The following is a 21,535-nucleotide window of genomic DNA, read 5'->3' on the forward strand; positions in this document are numbered from 1 at the left end:
GTCAACAACAGCTTTCCTGAGAAAAATAAATACATCCCTAGGTTCCCACTATGGCCAAAGGCTGTCCAGGGTGACCTATGCCTATGAGGCTTTCATGCAACGTGGGTCAGGACAGCCAGCTGGCAACTTATTTTTATGTCACTATGGGCAAACAGCAACCCCTTGCTCCACTTTCAAGGACCATCAAGACCCACAGCACCTCATAAAATGGCCATGCCAACCTTCAGATCCCTTTATGTCCCAATAACAAGGCACTCTCCTGGAACGCTTCTGCCAGGCAGCAACAGGGAACAGACATACTCCAAGGAATCTTAGGCCTCTTACCTGTAATTTTGCCATTGGCTTCAGAGGGAGGCTGCCAATTTACAATTATGGTCCTAGGTTTTCCTTCTTTACTCACAACTGTCACATCCTTGGGTGGAGAAGTAGGAACTACAAAATAACAATACTTTCAGTAATTCTGGTCCATTTAAACTTAATTCACTGTTTCCTCAATCCTTTTCATTTATAAGGCACAATAAAGGGTACAAGGCAGAAAAGATAAAGCTGCGTGGCTTTAAAGAACTCATCGTCTATCCATAAATAGCTCTAATAAAAAGGAGAATATACAAAGTACCAAAGAATAAAAATCATACTATGAGTTTACAGACTAGGGAGCCCAACTGGGGGTCAGGGAAATATAGGATTTTAGGGAAATCAAAAGACATATGCAGTCCCTGATTGATAGATCAGGATACTGACAATGAGAAAAATTACATAATGTGCCAAGATGACAGTTTCCCTGCTAATTTGGATTACATTGTTAGAATATTTTTAGGTGTAAAATAACTTTCTCTCCATATATAGCTGGCTCTCCAAACCAAATACAATGTTTGAAAATCCCTATTCACCTGAAGAATAAATGATTTACAAATTTTTTACGTTAAATGTGCACTAAAAAGATACTGTCAGCTATCGAAGGTTACTGCTCTGCAGTGTAAAGCTGCTTACAAGAAAGAAAAAGCAATGAAATAAAAATGATAGTACATCTGTGCTTCCGTAGTATGGCTGAAAACTTATACTGTATGAGCTGGGAAATGAGCAAGTTAAGTATATCCTTAAATTCACTCTTCTCTTCCTAAAATACTGGAATTTTCCCAGTATAAAATGGAAGGAAGCCCAGTGAAATGCAAACTCCTAATGGAACATCATTTATTAGCTAATGGGCTAAAATGAAAGTAAAAATATATTCTTAAAACTGGCAAAGAAAGCAAACTCAAGGCCTATTTAAGCTTTTGTGCACTGTATTTCTTTCTCTCCAAATCCATCTCTTTTTCTCTGCAGAAATTCAACCAACTGTGCAGAAGGTAAAAAGACATTGGGCCAAATCCAGTCTGGGGAGATTTCATAGCTCCATTTTTCATTATTTATATAAAAGAAAGGAAGAAACAGGTGGGTGGAATAGACAGCCTCCCAGCAGTTACACCCATCCCCATACTAGGGAAATACAAGGTGCAGAGGTAGGCCTAGAAGTGAGTGAAAAGCAAACAAAATCTTAAAATTGGATGGCTTGCTTTCCTCTTAATTTGCTTAGTGCTTAGCTTTTTTTTTTCTTTCATGTTTACTTACAGTCAAGAATTAACAATGCTCCAGTAGGATATTTTTATAAGACACTTACTTGTTTGCAAGAGAGCTGCTAGGGCAGCTTTGGGGGGCCCTGTTAAAGTGCGGAGGCTCTAGCAAGCATGGCACTGGCGGCTGCTTGGTGAAACGCAGGTCACTTCATCTTTTTTATCTCAATTTCCCAGTAAGGCAAGATTAAAGACCATGATCCCTTACATCTATACTGTGTTTTATAATTTACCATGGGCTTTAATTACAGGGTACTTTATTTTACTCTATGAAATAGGAAAGGCAAAGATTGCCCCTTGTTTATAGATGGAAGAAACAGATGCAGATGGGCTGGATGACATGCTTATGATCACACACTCAGTAGATAGTTAACCTGGGATTGAACTCAAGTCTCTTGATTCCTAAAATCTAGCATACTTTGCATTACACTGTCCTGTTATTTGCTAATGTTCTTGTAAAATGATGAAAAAGCATAATTCATCAGCTGAAAAAGCAAACACCTAACTCTAGCTGTAGTTGATTGCTATGCTCCGTAAATAGGTCAATTAATGCACTGAATTCTTTCATGCACTCAATTCTGGGTAGTAAAGAGAAGTGATGAGAAGTCTCATGACTTGAATGTGGCACAACATGAGCACAGACTTTCCTTAGCTTTCACATCTTACAAAGAGATGAGATGCCATGTAACATAAAAGTTCTGACAACACATACCTAATTCAAAAGTGGTCCCATGGGCTGTCATACTCCATGTGCTTGACCTTCGACCTTTGGTCACCATCACAGAGAATTCATAGAGTGTATTTGGTTTTAAACCAGTCACCAAATAACTCAAAGTTGTTGCATTAGCATTCTGGAAACATATGAATAAGGAACTTCAGAATTAGAAAACATCAATAATTAGTTTTTCTTACCCAGAGCAAATGTGCCAGTACCTTGTATTTGGTGTTTGCTGGGATGTTGGTTTTCCATCGTACTGTGTAGTACCGGGAGTCTGTAATCTTCTGGTGTTTGGGCAGTGAGTTGTCCGCCCACGTGATCCTTATGGTGTCATGACTCAGAATGGAAGCCTGAACTCCCACTGGTGGCATCATGGGAGTGGGATCTGGCACTGGAGTGTATGGAGCATTAATAACAAATAAATCAACTTCAGAAGTGTCTGGGTAAAAAGTAATTAAAAAAGGGAAGTGGCATTTTAACATAAACAAAAATAAAAGAAAAGGGAGATGCAGGGTAATATAATGAAATGAAAGGTGAGAAATGGAGAAAGAGAAAGAGAATCCGGAGTTAATAGATAACCACCATTCATTTAAAAGAATATTTCCACTTGTGTTCTTTCAGGAAAAATTTGCAGGAAAGCATCTAGAGAAATAGTAATTACCTCTTTTTTCCTACTATATTCTGTATGTATATTGCATGGGTATATGAAATCTGGTAATCGAGTGATTATATTAACATATCATACTTGAATTTTCTTTCTCCTAAAACTTTTTCTTTAAATCACTTGAAAATTTTACTTCTTGTCCAAAAAGAATCATGTAAAGACAAAGCTGCCTTTAAAATCAAGGGTATAATTTCTGAACAAATAACACAAACCTTATGATCTGTTTTGATATTTCAGTGAATGTGGTTTAATTCCTGGCTTATCAAAGTGTGTCACTGGACATTTATAAGTCCTAAAGCCTGAGTTCTAAATGTCAACTGAGCTTGGCCTTGGAGGAGTTTTGGGGGTATCTGATACCCACTCAAGGTCCAGTTCGGATATGCTGATGTCTTGGGTCTAAAAGCAGTACAGCAATATGGCTCATACCCAATTAAAGCAAAGGGAACTCAAGGGCATTGCCCTTCTTAGAGAAAAAGTAAACTGACACCATTCAGGAATATCTTCTACACTTTCTCCAGGACACTCAGAGAACAACCCCCTTGAAGAACCCCAATCAGTTATGGGAAATGCCATCCTTATCAAGGACACAGCCTTTAATGTAACTTAGAAATCAGAGCACTTATGTGATAGCAAGGGAAGTCTATACTCATGGGCAGTCCTGCGCCATATGCAACAGATGCATTCTCTAAGCATCACTCTCAAGACAAAGGCCACAATGAGCACAAAGGCAAAAAGGCCCAGGGCAATACGGCAGCATCCATCTGCACTTTGCCAACTGTTGGTCATTTTCTAAGCATACACACACTGATTTATTTTAAGTGAAGCTTTTTTTTTTTTTTGTCTTTTTGTCTTTTTGTTGTTGTTGTTGTTGCTATTTCTTGGGCCGCTCCCGCGGCATATGGAGGTTCCCAGGCCAGGGGTCGAATCGGAGCTGTAGCCACCGGCCTACGCCAGAGCCACAGCAACGCGGGATCCGAGCCGCGTCTACAACCTACACCACAGCTCACAGCAACGCCAGATCGTTAACCCACTGAGCAAGGGCAGGGACCGAACCCGCAACCTCATGGTTCCTAGTCGGATTCGTTAACCACTGCGCCACGACGGGAACTCCAAGTGAAGCTTTTAAAATGGGTTTCCCACATAGTTATGGTGACTAGCCCTTCCTAAAATCTGAAATGGCATGGCCTTGTTTATGAATAACTGCTAAGCTAAAGTCAGAGTCTCCATTCGTGTATTTCCTATACAATGAAGACTAAAAATAACAAGAGGAATAGCATACATTATAATCAAGGGTTTTGTTCAAAGATCAGGACACATACCAATTAGTTACTGAAAATGCACCTTCAGTGCAAAAATCATTAAGACTTCTTTGAGAATTTTTTTTCTTATTCGTAACAACTCTTGGAAAAGATAACCAGGTTATATGACTTACGAACATTTCCCCTTGTGTATTTCTAGCCAGATTATATTTTGAAGTCACATAAAAAAAAATAATTCCAAATTTTATTTTTTCTATTATAGGCTGATTTTTAAAAATATCACACTACTTATTTGAATATTCTTTCTCATCTTACTTTTTTTTCGTTCCTGAAATACCAAAGCTATTTTTAAAAAAACTTATAAATTGTAAGCACACAGGAGCGGAAGACAGGACAGAACTATCAAATATGTAGTAATGATATTGGTCTTGTTAATAAGTAAAAGCATAAAAAAGGGGACAGAGATTATTTTTTAAAAAAAGAATAATGCCAAATCCATAATATTATGCTAAGTATCCAGAATACATAGTAGCAATAGATTAACAATTTTGAGAAACAAATGGAAATGAGTATTTCTAAAAATGATAGAGTCTTTGGTTTTCAGTACAAAAAGTTTACAATTCTAATACATTCACTTCCATAAATTTTCTCATTTAGATCTAAATCATGTCTTAAGTATCTACAGAAATTTTACATTATTATTTTAAAGAGATTTTAAATAGTTAACTTACAAAGAAATAATGAATATTTGGATTCTTTTGTAACATATGTACAGTTGATCAAATGGATACAGTACATACAACTTTATAGTCTTTATACACACAAAGCTTGTAAAAAGCACACAGAAAAATACTTTCCCAACTTACTCAGGAGACTAACAGAGAAAATGCTGGATTCACCAATCATATACATTCATTCTCTCAGTAACCAATAGAATTCCCCCAAAGATATGGAGATCCTTTCCTTTTTTTTTTCCACTCGTAACTCACATGACCAAAAGATGAATTCTCTCACAACTACTGCTTTCTAGATCCTGACATATTAAAAATACACATTTACATGGATTTGTTTACATGACAGGATTAATATTTTCTAAAAAGCAAGAGGGATTAACAGAATTTTCCATGTTGAAAGCTCATTATTTTCCTATTTGAAACCTGCTGTACCCTAAACTGCCGTATACTTTTCCTGCCACTGATACCTCTGGGTCAGGCCTCATGCCAACATTCTACTTAAGTTGCTGGAAAAAAATGAAGACTAGAGATGGACAGGATACCCTACCTGTGTGAGGTCTGGTCACAGCACTCTCGTACAGGGGGATGCCTTCGCCCACATTGTTAAACGCTTTCAGGGTAATCACATAGTGAGAGCTGGGATCTGAAGGAAAGAAACAAGTAGAAACAAAAAAATTCTCACTACAGAATTTGAAAAATTCACAGGTGACTGTGCATAATCTTATTTGCAAAGGAAGTCAGGAAAGAAGATTTAAAAATTTTTTATGTGGGATTATTCTAGGGTGTGGGGCGATAATGGAGATGGTAGCATAGAGAATACAGAAAAACTGGCTTGGATCAAATTTCTGGAGTTAGTCCCAGGGGTGAGGTTGACTGTTCCTGATTCCTCTCTTGGCTTCAACTAATTAATGGTTTAATGATGTTACTGTATAGTGAAGAGATTGGATTAGAATGAAAAATTGGATTTTCCTGTGTTGGAAGCCCATATGTGGAGCTTGGAATTAAACAAATCCCTTTCCTTCTCAGGAGGAGGATGGCAACCAGAACATCCAAGCCAGTGTGAAGCAGGAGAAACTGTTAACTCAGTAACTGCTGCATGTCTTTAACTCTCTGGGGAGCCTCCAAATCCATGGATGCCACCCTCACCCAGCCTTCACGCAGAATTCTTGGCTGGAAAAGACAGGGCCCAGGATTTCAAATGGCTTGGAGGTGATGCTGCAGGAAATGTTAAGACTGAAAGACTCCTCCAGGTGACCAGGTAAAATGCTGCTAGTTAGACGTGGTGAAAAACGGGGGTATTAAACAGTTGGAACGGTGTTCATTCTTCTACTGGCTAAGGGACATTAGGAAGACTACTTCATCACATTTCTGATCTGTGCAAGGTTTAGTAGAGGTATTTCAAAGGTCTAGCTTCAGAAATGAAGGCATGTGCTCCACCAAGGTGTGGCAGGGTGAGGATCTGACCCATACCACTCACTTCTGGCAAAGGTGGGCAGCTTTCCAAAGGGGCCACATCTCAAATGGTCCGCATTACATCAAAAGCTTAAAACAGCTGCTTTGCTTGGTGGTCCATTTTCTACATATCAGTAAGTACTACATAAAGGCACCTGGTCCTTCAACGTGAGAAAGAATTGACAACAAAGGGAATCGACAAAACTTAGTATTTGACTGTCAGGAAAAGAGGCTGATTTGAGCGACACTGTAGATGGTGATGTCAATCACTGAGCTTGGGGACAGAGGCTGAGCAACCATGACATAAATTTTCCAGACATGGCCGTAGGCCCCCTTCTATTCCCACTCTTCACGCTCTCTCGATGTGCCTTCACTCACTTCCTTGGCTGGATTAGCATGTATGTGCCATCAACTGCAAATTAGTTCAGCCTTTTCTTCTGAGCACCAGACTGCTATGCTCGTCTGTCTATCTGGCATCTCCACTTGGGTGTCTCAAATCTCTCTCTCTCTGCTTTCTCTATCTCTTCAGAACTGCCTCAGTGTTTCCTAAAGTTCCTAAATGGCATGACTACGCACCTGCTGCTCAAGTCAGAAACCTGGGAGTCATTAAGACCTCTCTCCTCTCCTATACGCAAATGACCAAGTCTGATTCTACATACTTAGCTCTCACCACTCTGCCTTGTCTTCTGTGCTCCATCTTTATCAGCCATCTCTCAGTTCACCAAGCACTTTGTGCTCTCCTACTACCGGCTGTAACATGGCCCCTGTGCTGGGGGTACATGCCTCTCTTCTTCTTTACCTAGACAAATCCAGTCATCTGAAAGGGCTCATCCCAGACTGAATTAGTTTCTCTTGCCACACAGCCTGTAGCACCTCATTTCTCTTCTTCAGCACAATTTCAATTATTTCGAAATAACTCTTTCTAATAATTAGTATTATGTCTGTTTGATTCTTTGCTCTATCTCTGGCACAGTGTCTGGGGTGTTACAGGTGTTCATTAAATATTTGCTGACTGCAAAATTTGCAGGAGAAGATACAAACTTTAATTTTGATTAAATTATGACAGAATATGGACATATCCCAGTGCAGACACCCAGCAAGCAGCTGTTTACATGGATCTGAAACTCAGGAGAGAGCTCGAGTCCGATTAATAAATGATGTATTAATAAATGATGTCCGATTAATAAATAAATGTATTTCTCCACTGCCTTTCTTTTGTTCAACCTTATATGCATCTTAGATCTGTGTTGATAAATATAACAAGCTTATTTTACCTTATGGCCAAATTAATTTTTTTTGCTACTTCTCAATATGCACTCTCTTTACTAATACAATCTGTTTACTGTCTTCAGCTCATGCAGTGTGCTTTCTCATCTCGTTTTCAATCACTATTCTCACTGAGTCTTTCAAGCACAAGGCAAGCTTCTTCCTTGACTGCCCTACTCTGCCTGACCTCCTCTCTTTTAACACTCTTCACTTTGACTCATCTCATTGTTTCTCGGGTTTTACTTTTCTTCTCCTGATAGACTGAGGGCACCTGAAGGTCAAGGACCAGGTACTGCCTACAGCACAGAGGACTTTCATTTCAGTAGTTTCATAAAGGAAACAGTAGAAGCGGGTCACTACAAGGATATTTTCATCCTTGCCTATTCTTTCAGTCTCCCACAATCGCCTTATAAGACTGTGCTCGTGGGGAACACTTCCTAGGTTAGCTGTGCTGTTTCTCCCTAAAAGGAAAAAGAGAAAAGTACTCTGCTTTTGAAGAAAGCATTACGTTTCTTCTTATTTCCTACTAGAAAAGATAAAGGTAGAATATTTGTTAGACACTCAAAACTGTCCTTTGGAAGGATACTTATAAAGAAATGATTTGAATGAAATAGTTGGTCAAGGCAGATTCTGAATTAACAGTTAAGTTCTCCAAAGAAAGATTTCAGTAATGATATACATCCATTTGGAAAAGTACTCTACCCAAATCAGTTCATTTTCTATTATAAAATACTACTATTTCTCAATTTTTTTTTGCTTTGTAACTCAATGTTAGAATATAATTAATGTATACTAAAATGTACTCATATAAGCATACAGCCTGCTTATTTTTGACAAATATACATACTTGTGTAATCATTACTACAATCAAGAAAGAGAATATTTCCAACATCCAAATAGTTCCCTTGTGCCCCTTGCAGTTGATTTGTACCACCCTGGTTTCTAGGCACCCACTTATCTTGCTGTGTCACTATAAGTAAGTGCTGTCTACTCTGTAATTTCATAAATATATAATAACACAATATGTATTCTCTTAGGTTTGGCTGCTTCTGCTCAGAATAACATTTGTGGGATGTGTTATATTGTGGCAAGTATCCATAGCCTATTTCTTGTAATTGCGAAGCAGGTATTCTATTGTACGGCCTTAGTACAATATACCATTTACTCATTTACCTCTTTTAGATTACTATAAATAAATCTATTATGAAGATTTGTATAGGAGTTTCTGTGTAGATATGTCTTTACTTCTCTTGGTTAAGTGATCTACGAATGGGAATGTGGGGTTGTATGGTCAACTTTTTAAGAAACATTCCAACTTTTTAAGATGGTGGTACCATTGGACATTCCCACCAGCAAGTCTAAGAACTATAGTTTTGCATCCTGGCTTATATCTGGTGTTATCAGTCTATTAAATTTTAGCAATTCTAGCTGTGTAGCGATATTTTGCTGTGGCTTTATCTTCATTTCTCTGATGATTAATAAAGTTGAGAATCTTTTCGTGTGCTTATTGTCCATTCATATACCATCTTCTTTGGAATACTGTCCATCCAAATCTTCTGTCTACTTCTTATTGAATTTTCATCTTCTTACTGAGTTGTCAGAGTTTTAAAAGATATATTCTGGACTCTGATTCTTTGTCAGATACTTGAATGATATGTATTTTCTCCTAGGCTGTGGTTCATCTTATCGGTGTCTGTCCAAGTAGAAGTTTAACATTTATGATGAAGTCAAATTTATTATTTTTTATTTGTACTTTTTTGCATCCTAAGAAATCTTTGCCTTATCCCAAAGTCATGAAGATTTTTTTTCTGTTTTCCACTGTAAGTTTCACAGTTTTAGCTGTTATATTCAAGTCTGTTCTTGTGCATGATGTGAGGTAAGGAACAATGAAGGTTCCTTTTCTTACACAGATGTCTGATTATTTCTACTCCTTTTTTTTTCATGGAAAAGACTATTCTCTTCCCACTGAATGAATTATCTCAGTATTTTTGGCCAAAAATCAATTGACCATATATACATGGATCTGCTTCTGGACTCTATTCTGTTCCACTGATTTATTAACACCTACCTTTATGCTAACACTACTATAACGTCTAGGTTACTGTAGCTTTACAGTAAGTCCTAAAGTCAGGTAGTGTGGGTCTTCTAAACTTTATTCTTTTTTTTCAAAAATGGTGATTCTAGCTCCTTTGATTTTTCCTATAAATTTCAGAATAAGTTTACAATGTCTAGAAAAAAGTCTACTGGGATTTTACTTGAGATTGCATTGGAGAGGACTGTCGTAATATACTCTCTTCCAGTCCATGAACATGGTACCTCCATGTATTTAAGGCTTTTTAAATTTCTCTCAGAATCATTTTCCACTTTTCAGAACAGAGATCTAATATACATTTTTCAAGTTTATTCCTAAGTACTTCATATCTTTGATGCTATTAAGTGGTGTTGTTATTTTAATTCTAGTTTTGACTGCTTACTGTTAGTATATGGAAAAATAACTGTTTTTGTATATTGACTTTGTGACTTGTGATCTTTTAAACTCACTTATAGTTTTAGTAGCCTTTTAAAAAGATTCCTCAGGATTTCTACCCCAGTAATAACAAGCATGTATAGTGCTCAGATATTGATTTCTAAATATCATTTTCCATAAAAGAAACTAAGAACAGTGGCTTATTCAAGGGCTAAGGCTAGGAGAATACCAGATGAACCTCAGATGTCTGAGTCAAAAAATAAGACAGTGCTCAAAGAAAGATGGGGGGATGTCAAATGGGCAGAGAGACTGGATTCCCACTGGCCACTCTTTCTCTATGGAAAGCTCTTCCTCATCAAAGAATGCTAAGAAATGCAGAAGAAATAATATCATTAGAAAATCACCACTTGGGAAATACCACAGTAATAACTGTTATTAGAGATGCTAAAGCTAGTGAGTGAACATTGGACAAGAAACAAGATGTTTATAAAGACTCAAGGTAAAAAGTACCTACAAGGTACTTTTTAATTATGAAGGAAAAAAATAATAACTGAATAGTGGAGAAATGTGGACGATACCATTTTAATCAAGTGATAAAAGTTAGTTAGTATCACTAGCAGTGGGCTCTCATGGGCGGCCCTGACAGGAACACATGCATCTATGTTATTCCTTCCAAAAATGAATAAGCTGAATTCAGTGAGGAAATATTACACAAGTCTAAATTGAGGGGCATTCTATAAAAAATAAATGGCCTATACTTTGCCAAAAATGTCATAGTCATGAAAGTCAAGAAAAAAACTGAGGAACTCTTCCATATCAAAGAAAACTAATAAAATACAATAACCCAATATAACATGTGATCCTAGACCAGAAAACAATGTTTTTCTTTTCTTTTGATATAAGGGATATTAATGAGACAACCAGTGAAATATAAATAAAGTCTACAGACACTGTTTCATGGTTACTTTGTTGATTTTGATAGTTACACTGTGGTTATATTAGAAAATGCCTTGTTAGGAAATGCACATTAAAGTGGGTAGAGGGGCACCATGTTTGCAACAGACTCTTAAATGGTTCTGAGAAAAAAGTAGGCACATACAGCAGATAAAGAACTTATGATAAAATGTACATCTTAGGGGAGTCTAGGTGAAGGATATATAAAAATTTATTGTACTATTTTTGAAAGTTTTCTGTAAAAATAAAAGCATTATGTAATAAAAAGTTAAAAGAAAGCAATCATATGTGCAATTATTTCCTCTACTTAGCATACATACCCAGATTTTCAATGGTGTAATAGCGCTGTTTGTAGTCCACTTTTATAGTCTGGGCATGAGGGCTGCCAATGCCATAACCAATAGCATAACCTCTGACCACAATGTTCTGATTCTCTGGAGGGGTCCAGCTTACGACGATGCTAGTGACAAGTGGGCGGACATGAAGAGAACTAGGCACTTCAGGAACACGGGTTTCTGGGAAGGAAAGTAGAAAAGCAAGATGAGATCCAAATCCACATTCCTTTAGAATATTTCAAGGGTACTTGGGGAATGGTGTTCAGTCTCCTGCCAAATTGTGTGGGGCTAAGTTTAGTTCATTATGCCCAAGTAGAGAATCTGCATATACAGTAAAGTATGGCCCATGGTTTTATTGTAGTCTAAGAAAACAAAACTTAAAATGGACTGAAATACAAGACACTGCAGTATTAATTTGGAAGGGAAGATAAAGAGATCCAAGAACCTCTTCCCAATGGAGAAAAACAAATATATTTGTCAATAGTCACCCATTCCTCTTGGTCCCATATCTGATTCCTAGGCTCTACCACATGGGATGAGAAAGGCACGACACCAACTAATTAGAAGCCCACTGTCAACAGGTGATCAAGTATTATATTACAACAATGATATCAATTATTTATGCCCCAAAGTAACATGATAAGTCAGAAAACACGAAACTTTAGAACTATGAATTGACTAAAAATAGTGGGAGATTAAGAGGCTTTAAAAGGTGGAAATTTACAGTATCTCTCAAACACATTATTTTAAGGCATAAATTTCTCAATTTAAAAATTAGTAAACAAAGAATTAAAGTAAGTACCCAGGTTTTTTGTCTTTCAAGTGCAGCACCTGTCTCTGACAAAGGTTTATACATACATCCATACGGAGTTATGAATAAACAGGTGAGAAAAGGGGTAAGGTTTCTAGGACTAAGAGAAAGGGAAAATAACTGAAATAAAGGCAACACTTATGTGGTTCACTGTTAAATTTTAGATGATCCATCTACTTAATGGCCTTGGTAAGAAACCATATTTAAAGCACTTCTACATTTTCACTTTTTCTAGTTCTGCTTAAAGGAATGGTTCTTTAAGAACCACTAATACAAAAAAAAAAATCCAGGAGACTTGATGCATTACAGGAATGAATGACAGCAGTATAATCCTCTAAAGTTCACAGATTTAAGCCACATACATCCAAAACCTATGGTTTTCCAGTTTGACTCATTTGAGTATACAGTCAGTAACTAGCCTGTACCAATTTTGGTAATTGTTGTTCTTACCATCTAAGTCACTTTCAAAAGTTTCAGCAGACAGCCAGTCAGTAGCCGGGCCTGTACCATTGATTGTTAGAGCAGCCACTCGGAAATTATATTCAGTCCCCCGATCAAGACCTGAGACCCAAACGACAAAAAAAGAGGCTGAATCAAGAGCTTTGGAAAAACAAAAGATGAACAACCTCTTATTAAAGCAAATATCTCATCTACCAACCTAGTACAAAGCTACTATCTTGATAACATTTCAGTTAAAGTTAATGCAGAACAAGTAATACATAAATACAGCACAGAGGACTAGCTCCTCCCTTTAAAGGAGAGGCTGAGGCCCAAACAACCCCAGGGGAAAACAGAATAAGTAAAGCTCCCAGAAGACTGCAGATCCTTTAAAAGAGCTTGAAGGTACCTTAGAGATCACTTAATGTGATCCCTTCATTTTGTTACTAAGGAGGCCAAGTACACAAAGAGGTCAATGGAATGAAAGTTACAACAAAAGAACGAAGTCAGGTGGTCTCAGAAGACACCAAAGACCAGAAAATAATGCAGAGACAGAACTCCTACCAGTTTACCTCTGTTCTCTGAGCCACCTCTTGACCACTGTGAGCTGTGGTGTAGGTTGCAGACGTGGCTTGGATCTGGCACTGCTGTGGCTGTGGTGTAGGCTGGCAGCTATAGCTCTGATTCGACCCCTAGCCTTGGAACATCCATATGCCCCGAGTGCGGCCCTAAAAAAAGACAAAAGACAAAAAAAAGAAAGTCTATCCTGGAAAGTGGGGGTCACAGTCAATAATACAGTCAGCTATTCATGCATTCATACTTTCATTTTTTTTTCCTATTTTTATTGTGTTAAAATATACATATATATAATTTACCACCTTGGCCATTTTTAAGTGCACAGTTCACATGCACCCATTTTTAGAGCACTTAAATAGTAGATATTCCGACAGGTCTTGTAAGGGTTATGAAAAATTATCCTACCTCCCCATATCCAAGTAACAGGGTCTTTGGCCAGCAGCATGTATAGAAACTCCAAAGAGAGAATTATTAAGAGAAAAGTTGGCCAGGATGCAGGATGAGCCGTGACTCAGTTAATCAATTCTGTCATGTGGTGTGAGAGGAAAGATGGGAGGTTCTGTTCTCAACAGGCCTATCCTGATCGTTTGCCCACAAGAAAGCAAGAAGCAAGACAGGAGGAAAAGCAGAATGGCTGGGCCCAGGTCAGCTGATCTCCCTGTCTCCTTCCTGCATACATTGAACACAAAGTGTCAGGGGGACTATACTGGCATTTGTAACTGCTAACAGACAACAATCTGGGCCATTAGCAAACATGGTTCAATTGAGGGCCTGACTATCATTCCCTCCTCTCTGGGGAGATGGAATGTAAGAGATTTGGAGCCTGCACTTCAGCAGGTGCAAGCAAGGGAGAGACCGGTGAGTAAAGAGGCCGAGGGCCTCTCCCTTGCAGTAACCTACAAAAAGCTCATGGACTAAAACCAAGGCACTCAATTCATATTATAAAGATATGGCAGAATGTGCAAAGTGCTGTAAGTAGTACAAAAAGAAGAAATAACAATACTTCTGGCTAAAACTTAAATTCTATAATTTGTCACGGAGTACCAGGATCTTGGGAATTCACATTGTTCTCTAACACTTATTAGCTTCAAGTTAATGCTTCAAGAGAATAAAGACCTTTACTTTTGCTCACCAGTGTATACCTTGTGCCAGCACATACTACTAAAAATTCAGTAAAGTCTATTAAACATATGAATGAATCCAAATGTGATTTTAAAATGCAAGCATTTTCTTAATAAAGAAAAGGCTATTTTTATGATTACATTTTTAAAGTGGTATTTGGCTTATACATCAGATGTCTCATGGGGAAAATGAATAGTTTCTTCATGGGCAAGGACTGCATCTATTTTTACTTATTAGGAATAAGAACGGTGTCTGGTACACAATAAATACCTACTCTGTATTCAAAATAAAAGTCTTATAGATGGGAAATGTTTTTTTTTATCTGTATTGGAATAAAATCAGACTGACTTCTAAGAACATCTGTGACCAGTTTTGCTGTAACACCTCTGAGATGTTTCAGCAACACCCTCACAGCCATATTTACCTGCTGTAGCTTAGAGCTGCAGTGTTCATGTGAAGAAACTAGAGGACTGCAAGATAACCTGGAAGACAAACATTCACCTTCTCCTATTTTGAGAGAAGTCAGTCCCATCTGTCAGGTAGGAGGATGGAGAAAAGCTTGCTGGTTTACTGGAGTACAGGTTTTTTGTTGTTGTTGTTTTGTTTTTCTCCCACTGTTAGTGGTTCTCTCAGTCTTTGGAAACCCGTACCTATACAGAAGGGAAGACTCACTGCACTTTTTTTGCCTTGGATCTTGGTTCTATCAAGAATCTGGCCTCAGGGGGACATAAGGAAAGTGGCTGATGTCAAGCTTCTCTAATCCTTTGATGTCTACCCAGGAGGGGAACAATGCATGGAAAGTTTAGCATTCCCCCAGGGTGTTGAAATTAATTCTCAAGGCTTATGTAATAATGACAGTATCCCCAGTTCTCAGTAGTTCTCTTCTATCAGATCTGCTAGGAAACTCCAAAAAGGTTTCCTAGAGGTATCTATTCTTTCTGAGCATGGTTCTAATATCCAAAGAGCAAACAGCACTTCCTTATCTTTCCAGGCTTCTCCTGCAAAGCCAACTTGCTCTGGCCAAGCCAACTCAATTCCCCTGCTTAAGGAAGGAAGAGAGGATAACTCTGTCTTCTATACTAGAGACGTGTTAGGTGGGTCACTTGCTTTCTTGCACATAAAGGAAAAACTATACAAAAGGAGAGATCCTGGAGTTCCTGTTGTGGCGTAGTGGTTAACGAATCCGACTAGGAACCATGAGGTTGCGGGTTCGATCCCTGGCCTTGCTCAGTGGGTTAAGGATCCTGCAGTGCCGTGAGCTGTGGTGTAGGTTGCAGATGTGGCTCTGGCGTAGGCCGGCGGCTATAGCTCCGATTAGACCCCTAGCCTGGGAACCTCCACAGGTTTAAGAAAAGGCAAAAAGACAAAAACAGACAAACAAACAAACCCACAAAAGGAGTGATCCTAGACAGAATTTTCTAAAATTTTATGTCCATGGTAGCAAGAATGATTATTGCATTGCTGTGGCTATTTACAAATGTAGTTTCAGGGCATATCTACATGAGCGGTGTCAGTATTATCAAAATCATTTTGTAGGCTTCTTCTACCAACTAGAGTGAGCAGACCCTTTGCTTATATAGCTTTGATTTACTTTTTTCTCAGATTATAAAATATATATGTGTGTGTATATATATATATATATATATATATATATATGAGAAAATATGGAGAATACATAAAAACACAAGTAAGTCAATGAAACTCAAACATGATTTCACCAGAGATGGCAGAAGCTATAAAAATGTTTTCCACTAATTTTTATCAAGTCAGAAATAGACTGAACTATTACAAAATCTTTTGAACCATTTTGCTTTGTCCATATAAAGAGCAGTCATTAGACCAGCATAATTCAATGTTTCAGAGAAACACCATCTCCTAGCTTTTGCCTATGTGCAAGGCAGTTTACCTTCGATCAGCTGTGACAGCTGTGTCCCAGTCACCAAGGTCTCAGTGACATCACTCTTTCGGGAGGCCTTTCGGTAGCGAATCTTGTAGCCAGTAATCTGTCCATTTTGTGTGGCTGGAGGTGGTGGCTGCCAGTGAATCACAATACTCTGGGAAAGACAAGATTATAGGAAAAGACAAGATTATAGGAAAAGACTAAATATATCAAATCTTGGTTCTGTTTTACTCTTCTATGTATTATTACCCTGAAGTCACTATGTAAGAGAAGAAGGAACATGAAGGCAACAGAGTACTCAGAGTATTACCAAGTTATTTAATAACCACTCAAAAATACTTTGTAATTTAAAACCCTCAAAGATCAAATGGGGAGATTATATTTATGGGCAGTATACTCTGGGCACTTGATCTTCTGAGTATTTTGCCAGAACGAAGACATGGGCAAAAGTGTCAGGAACATTTTTGAAGGAAAATGTAAGGTCAGAAGCATGTGGATTAGGAAGGAAACACCTATTGTTAGGTGTAAGATCTCTTCTATCTCCATTGTAGGAATAACATAATTAGATGATTTTTGCATAAAAACTTTCCAAAGAGGGAACTATTAATTGACAGCTGGTTGTTTATTAAAGGAAAAGGACTCCCAGGGTACTTGTTTGGAAAGACTGCTATCTCAGTTGTCTACGCAGCCCAGGAGCGGCTCTGGGCCTCTGAGAGGCACATACAGCTTGCAGAGTACATTGAACTTGACTAGGAGGGAAGATTTCAGCCCTGCAACCATCTGACAGATGTCCGCCTTTGATTCATGCTCGGCTCACCTCACGGTACCAAGTAGCTATGGTATTATAAACAACTTTCTTCCTTCACCTTATCACAAAGGTTCTGGATGGTTAAGATCTAGAATATCATGATTTACATAGTGATAGCAATGTATGTACAGAAATGCTAAAGTAATTTTGGCTTAAGAGAAAGGCAGTAAAGTTAAACAGAATAAACTGGAGCTGGTTTGTAAGCCTAGCTTTATTGGCCCATGCAATATCTATATTACTTTATTTCTCTAGTTGATTATGATTGTTTTGATGTGAAATATCCCTTTCTGTAAGCTCTTCTGAAGCTTAACAGTAAACCACTAAAAATGAATAAGAGCAATACAAAGCTTTACCTTTGAATTTCTCACTTCTAAAGACAGATTCTGAGGAGCAGCACTGGGAACTGTACAGGCAAGAAAAAAAAGAAAAAAGTTTTCAATTACACACATATTACCTATCATGTCACTGCTACTGGCTGGACTTTACACAAATGCACATCTCAAACACTGATATGCAACCAGAAGGTCTAAACCCAGCAGCCAGTGCCCTCATGTTGATGTAGTATTAGGATAAGATGTGGCCATATCTGATTCATCTGGGATTGGCATATGCACACTGATGCAGACGGAATGACAGGCCAACAGGGACCTGCTGTCTAGCACGGAGAACTCAAACCCATATTCTATGATAATCTATGTGGGAAAAGAATCTGAAAAAGAATGGATGTGTATACATGTATAACTGAATCACTTTGTGGTACTGCAGAAATTATCACAACATTGTAAATCAACTATAATTCAATAAAACTTTAAAAAATGAAAAAAAAACCCTCAATGATAGAACTCTCCCCCAAGTAATAAAAATAATGAAACATTCACATCTATGCACCCACACTCAAGTCAGGTTGTACCTCTGGGAAGTCAAATACTTATTTCAAGGATATGAAACTATCCTAGACCCCCAAAACATTCTGAACCTTTAGTATATTCTTTTGAATATTCTTGGTAATAGCATTATCTTTATCTTGGGGTACATTTTCTGGAAACAAGTCTAATGAATGCGGCAAATGAATTAAGCGGGTAGTGTCATTATGAGTCTGAAATGTGATGTCCATAAAGCAATAAGCATGGCTTTCTTGGAGGGTTCCTAAACTTGTTTTGAAAGCAGTTCCCAAGTAGAACAAAGCGATATTTAAGCAATGACAGTTCAGTAAAATCACCATCCGGCTTCCCCAGGCAACTATATAGCAGGGAACACTTATTCAGATGTGAGAAGTTTGGGAATGTTGGTTAAACAAACAGCTGTTTAACTTTAGTTCCTCACATATGAGAACATAAGACAAGAGTATCTCAAAGTTTACGGTCCATATTTCCTTCCAGCATCTCTTTTTGCAGTAACTACAGGAAGCCCATTTAAGTAAACCTGATCAGTTTCTTCTTCAATCAGAGAATGCTGTCTTTAGCTTTTCTATCCTAATTCATCTGTGGAAACTTCTCCCTACTATTCTCTGACTTTTGGTGACCAAGCATATAACTAAGTGCCAACTGTGCAACAGGCTTCTGGATGTCAGAGACAATTTCTTATTCACTATTATATCCTCTGCTAACAAAGTACATCAGGCTTCAAACCAGAAATTCAGGCACAGAGGGTCTGGAGAAGGGCTTAGACACCTGTATTTTGAAAAAAGTCCATGGATGATTTTAATCATCTCCCTGTTAAGAATCTGTGACTTAGCTGCAGAGGCACAAACATAGCTGCTGTTGCTGTATTTTCCCTTTTTTTTGGACACACCTGCGGCATGTGGAAGTTCCCAGGCCAGGCACTGAACCGCTGCCACAGCAGTAACTCAGGCCACAGTGTTGACAACACTGGATCCTTAACCAACTAAGCCACAAGGGAACTCCCACAAGATTAATATTTTTAAAGACTTCATGCCATGTATTTTTTTTTTTGCAAAATTTCCATCAATTTTGATATGTCTTGTTGTTTCATCATGATTATATTTAAATTAAACATTTTTGCAGGGATGTACATAGGTGAAATAGGTGAAGTTATGTCTTTCTCGATGCATCACATCACATGAGGTCAGCCTGCTCCTTTACTGGTGATGAGATGTTTGACCACCTGCTTAAGGCAGTCAAACTATAGCTTCTAAAGCATGCTTGTCTATATATAAGGGCTACAGACACGTACATTCATTTTTTAGAAAAAGATATTTTTGTAACACTTGGTTTAGCTGAGTTTCAGGAAATAATACATACACTAAATGCAATGAACTGTTAACTTTCTGTCTAAAAATACTTAAAAAAAAATGCTGGTCTTGACCTACTCAACCTCTTTGGCAAGCTGTACTTTGAAAACTATTGCTTTAGGTCACGGGTATAAGCAAATAACGTGGCTTAGGAATTCAGTCATAAGTGAGAAATAAACTGTCACAAAATATTGAGGCATTCAAAAGACCTATTTGGCTTGTAGATATGATTGCTAAGTAGGGCAAGGCCAGTTTTCCAACACCCTGGGATGGTCTGTGTTATGAACAAGCAATAATATTTACTAATACAAAAGCACCTACTAAAAATAAAAACACTAAGGAGCTATTCAGTACCAGGTACCGCATGTTCTATGCTCTCTTCACCAGATCTTTACAGCAACCTAATGAAGTATTAATCTAAATTTTGTATGTAAGGACACATGCTCAGACATGTGAGGCGACTTGACCAAAATCACAATATCAGAACTGGTACTGAACCAAATCTTCTTGACATTAAAGCTCTATGCCATTAGGGCCCCCAAGTATATGCTATTTTTGTTGCAGAGGAAGAAAGACTCACCATCTGAAAATGTTCGAATAGCAACATCTTGTGTGGAGACTCCAGGACCATGTTTATTGTAGGCGACCACTCGGAAACTATACTCTGTGTATTTTTTCAGTCCACTAATGGTGTGGGAGTGACTTGAAACATCAACATCCTTGAATAAAATAAAACCATTTATATATACACAACTCAAGCCAAAATAAATGCTATAAAATAAAGAATTAACTATACAAATTCTATATTTGACATAATGCAGATTTTAATCCCTTTCACAGAATGTTATTTAATAACCAAAACAAATTAATCATGAACACTGGCAATTTGCTGAGAAATACTGCTTGATGTTTAGTGACTCTTGCTGGCAAAAACTACAGAATAAACCTTGGTACCAAGAAATAAAATCTGTCAACTTTTCATTTTCCACACATCTTTTTCCCCCTCAGATTTCTCGACAAGTAAGTACTGACTTTTGGAAATATATTTCAACTCTACTATTCCAATAAGTGCATTAAAAATGGCTTAATATTATACCTGTTCTTTATCAGTCCCTTTTTCCATGTAGTACAATTTGTAATTCTGTATTTCCCCATTTCCAGACAATGGCGTTTCCCAGGTGACAGTGATGGACGTAGGAGAAGTTGCATATGCTCGGATGTTAGGTGCTGGGCCAGGGAGCTGAACTAGAAGGAAAATTTCAAGATATCAAGATCCAAATGAAATTTACTGTACCTCTCAATGACCAATTTCAGCAATAATGGTATACTAGCCATGATTTAAAAACAATAAAACCAAGAAAACAAATAATCTGACTGAAGTGGTTTCAGGATAATATATCATTAAAAGATTTCCTGGAGTTCCCATTGTGGCTCATGAGTTAACAGACCCGACTAGTATCCAAGAGGATGATAATGGATTGATCCCTGGCTTCACTCGGGGGGTTAAGGATCTGGGATTGCAGTGAGCTGTGGTGTATGTCGCAGACGTGGCTTGGATCCTGTGTTGCTGTGGCTGTGGTGTAGGAGAAGGGCTATAGCTCTGATTCGAGCCCTGACCTGGCAAACTCCATGTGCTTCGGGTGCGGCCCAAAAAGACAACAACAACAACGAAAAAAGATTTCCCTCTTTATCACTTAAAACCAAAAATTATCTGACAAGTATCCCAAATTTACTCAAAGAAAAAGTGAAGACAGCAGAATTCTTCCTGTGGTTTATAAAACCCAAGTTTTGCAGTGGGACTGCTGCACATAACAGCAACCACCACAAAAAGAAAGCCTTCTTTTGCCAGGAGCTGGGGATACAATGACTGATGGACAGAGTCCTTGCCCAAAAGAACTCCCAGTCTAGGAGGAAGTCAGACATATAAATAGTTACAGAGAATAATATCCTGTGAGTGCTGACTCATTAGGTAACAACTGTAATGAAAACAGAAAGAAGAGAGTGCACAGTTCTGGCCCTGGGAGGGGTGGTTAGGAAAGGGGGTGAAGACTTCCAGGGAGCAGGAAGAATGAATAGTTTTCTCAGATATGAAGGGGCCAACTGATCCAGTTAACAGAGATGACATGTGATAAGACAGTGTTATGTGGTTGAGGCTGAAACAGAGAACAGA

At 38.1% G+C, this 21,535-nt stretch overlaps 1 protein-coding gene across 8 annotated transcripts in view; it reads right to left on the reverse strand.

The window, feature by feature from the left end:
• Nucleotides 1-21,535, reverse strand: part of NEO1 (neogenin 1) — a 233,154-nt gene that overhangs the window by 25,803 nt on the left and 185,816 nt on the right. For 6 of the 8 annotated variants that reach the window (XM_047794498.1, XM_047794501.1, XM_047794502.1 and 3 more), the window contains exons 10-19: nt 20,462-20,610; nt 19,946-20,084; nt 17,468-17,517; nt 16,313-16,460; nt 12,721-12,831; nt 11,445-11,639; nt 5,533-5,628; nt 2,544-2,767; nt 2,323-2,461; nt 325-432 (exon numbers count right to left, since the gene is read on the reverse strand). In XM_047794498.1, coding sequence (XP_047650454.1) covers nt 325-432; nt 2,323-2,461; nt 2,544-2,767; nt 5,533-5,628; nt 11,445-11,639; nt 12,721-12,831; nt 16,313-16,460; nt 17,468-17,517; nt 19,946-20,084; nt 20,462-20,610 — 1,359 coding nt within the window. The remainder of the gene's footprint in view (nt 1-324; nt 433-2,322; nt 2,462-2,543; nt 2,768-5,532; nt 5,629-11,444; nt 11,640-12,720; nt 12,832-16,312; nt 16,461-17,467; nt 17,518-19,945; nt 20,085-20,461; nt 20,611-21,535) is intronic. The other 2 variants (XM_047794497.1, XM_047794499.1) reach the window with 1 other exon arrangement.

Source organism: Phacochoerus africanus, chromosome 9, assembly GCF_016906955.1.
Source record: "Phacochoerus africanus isolate WHEZ1 chromosome 9, ROS_Pafr_v1, whole genome shotgun sequence".
Classification (NCBI taxonomy): Eukaryota; Metazoa; Chordata; class Mammalia; order Artiodactyla; family Suidae; genus Phacochoerus; species Phacochoerus africanus.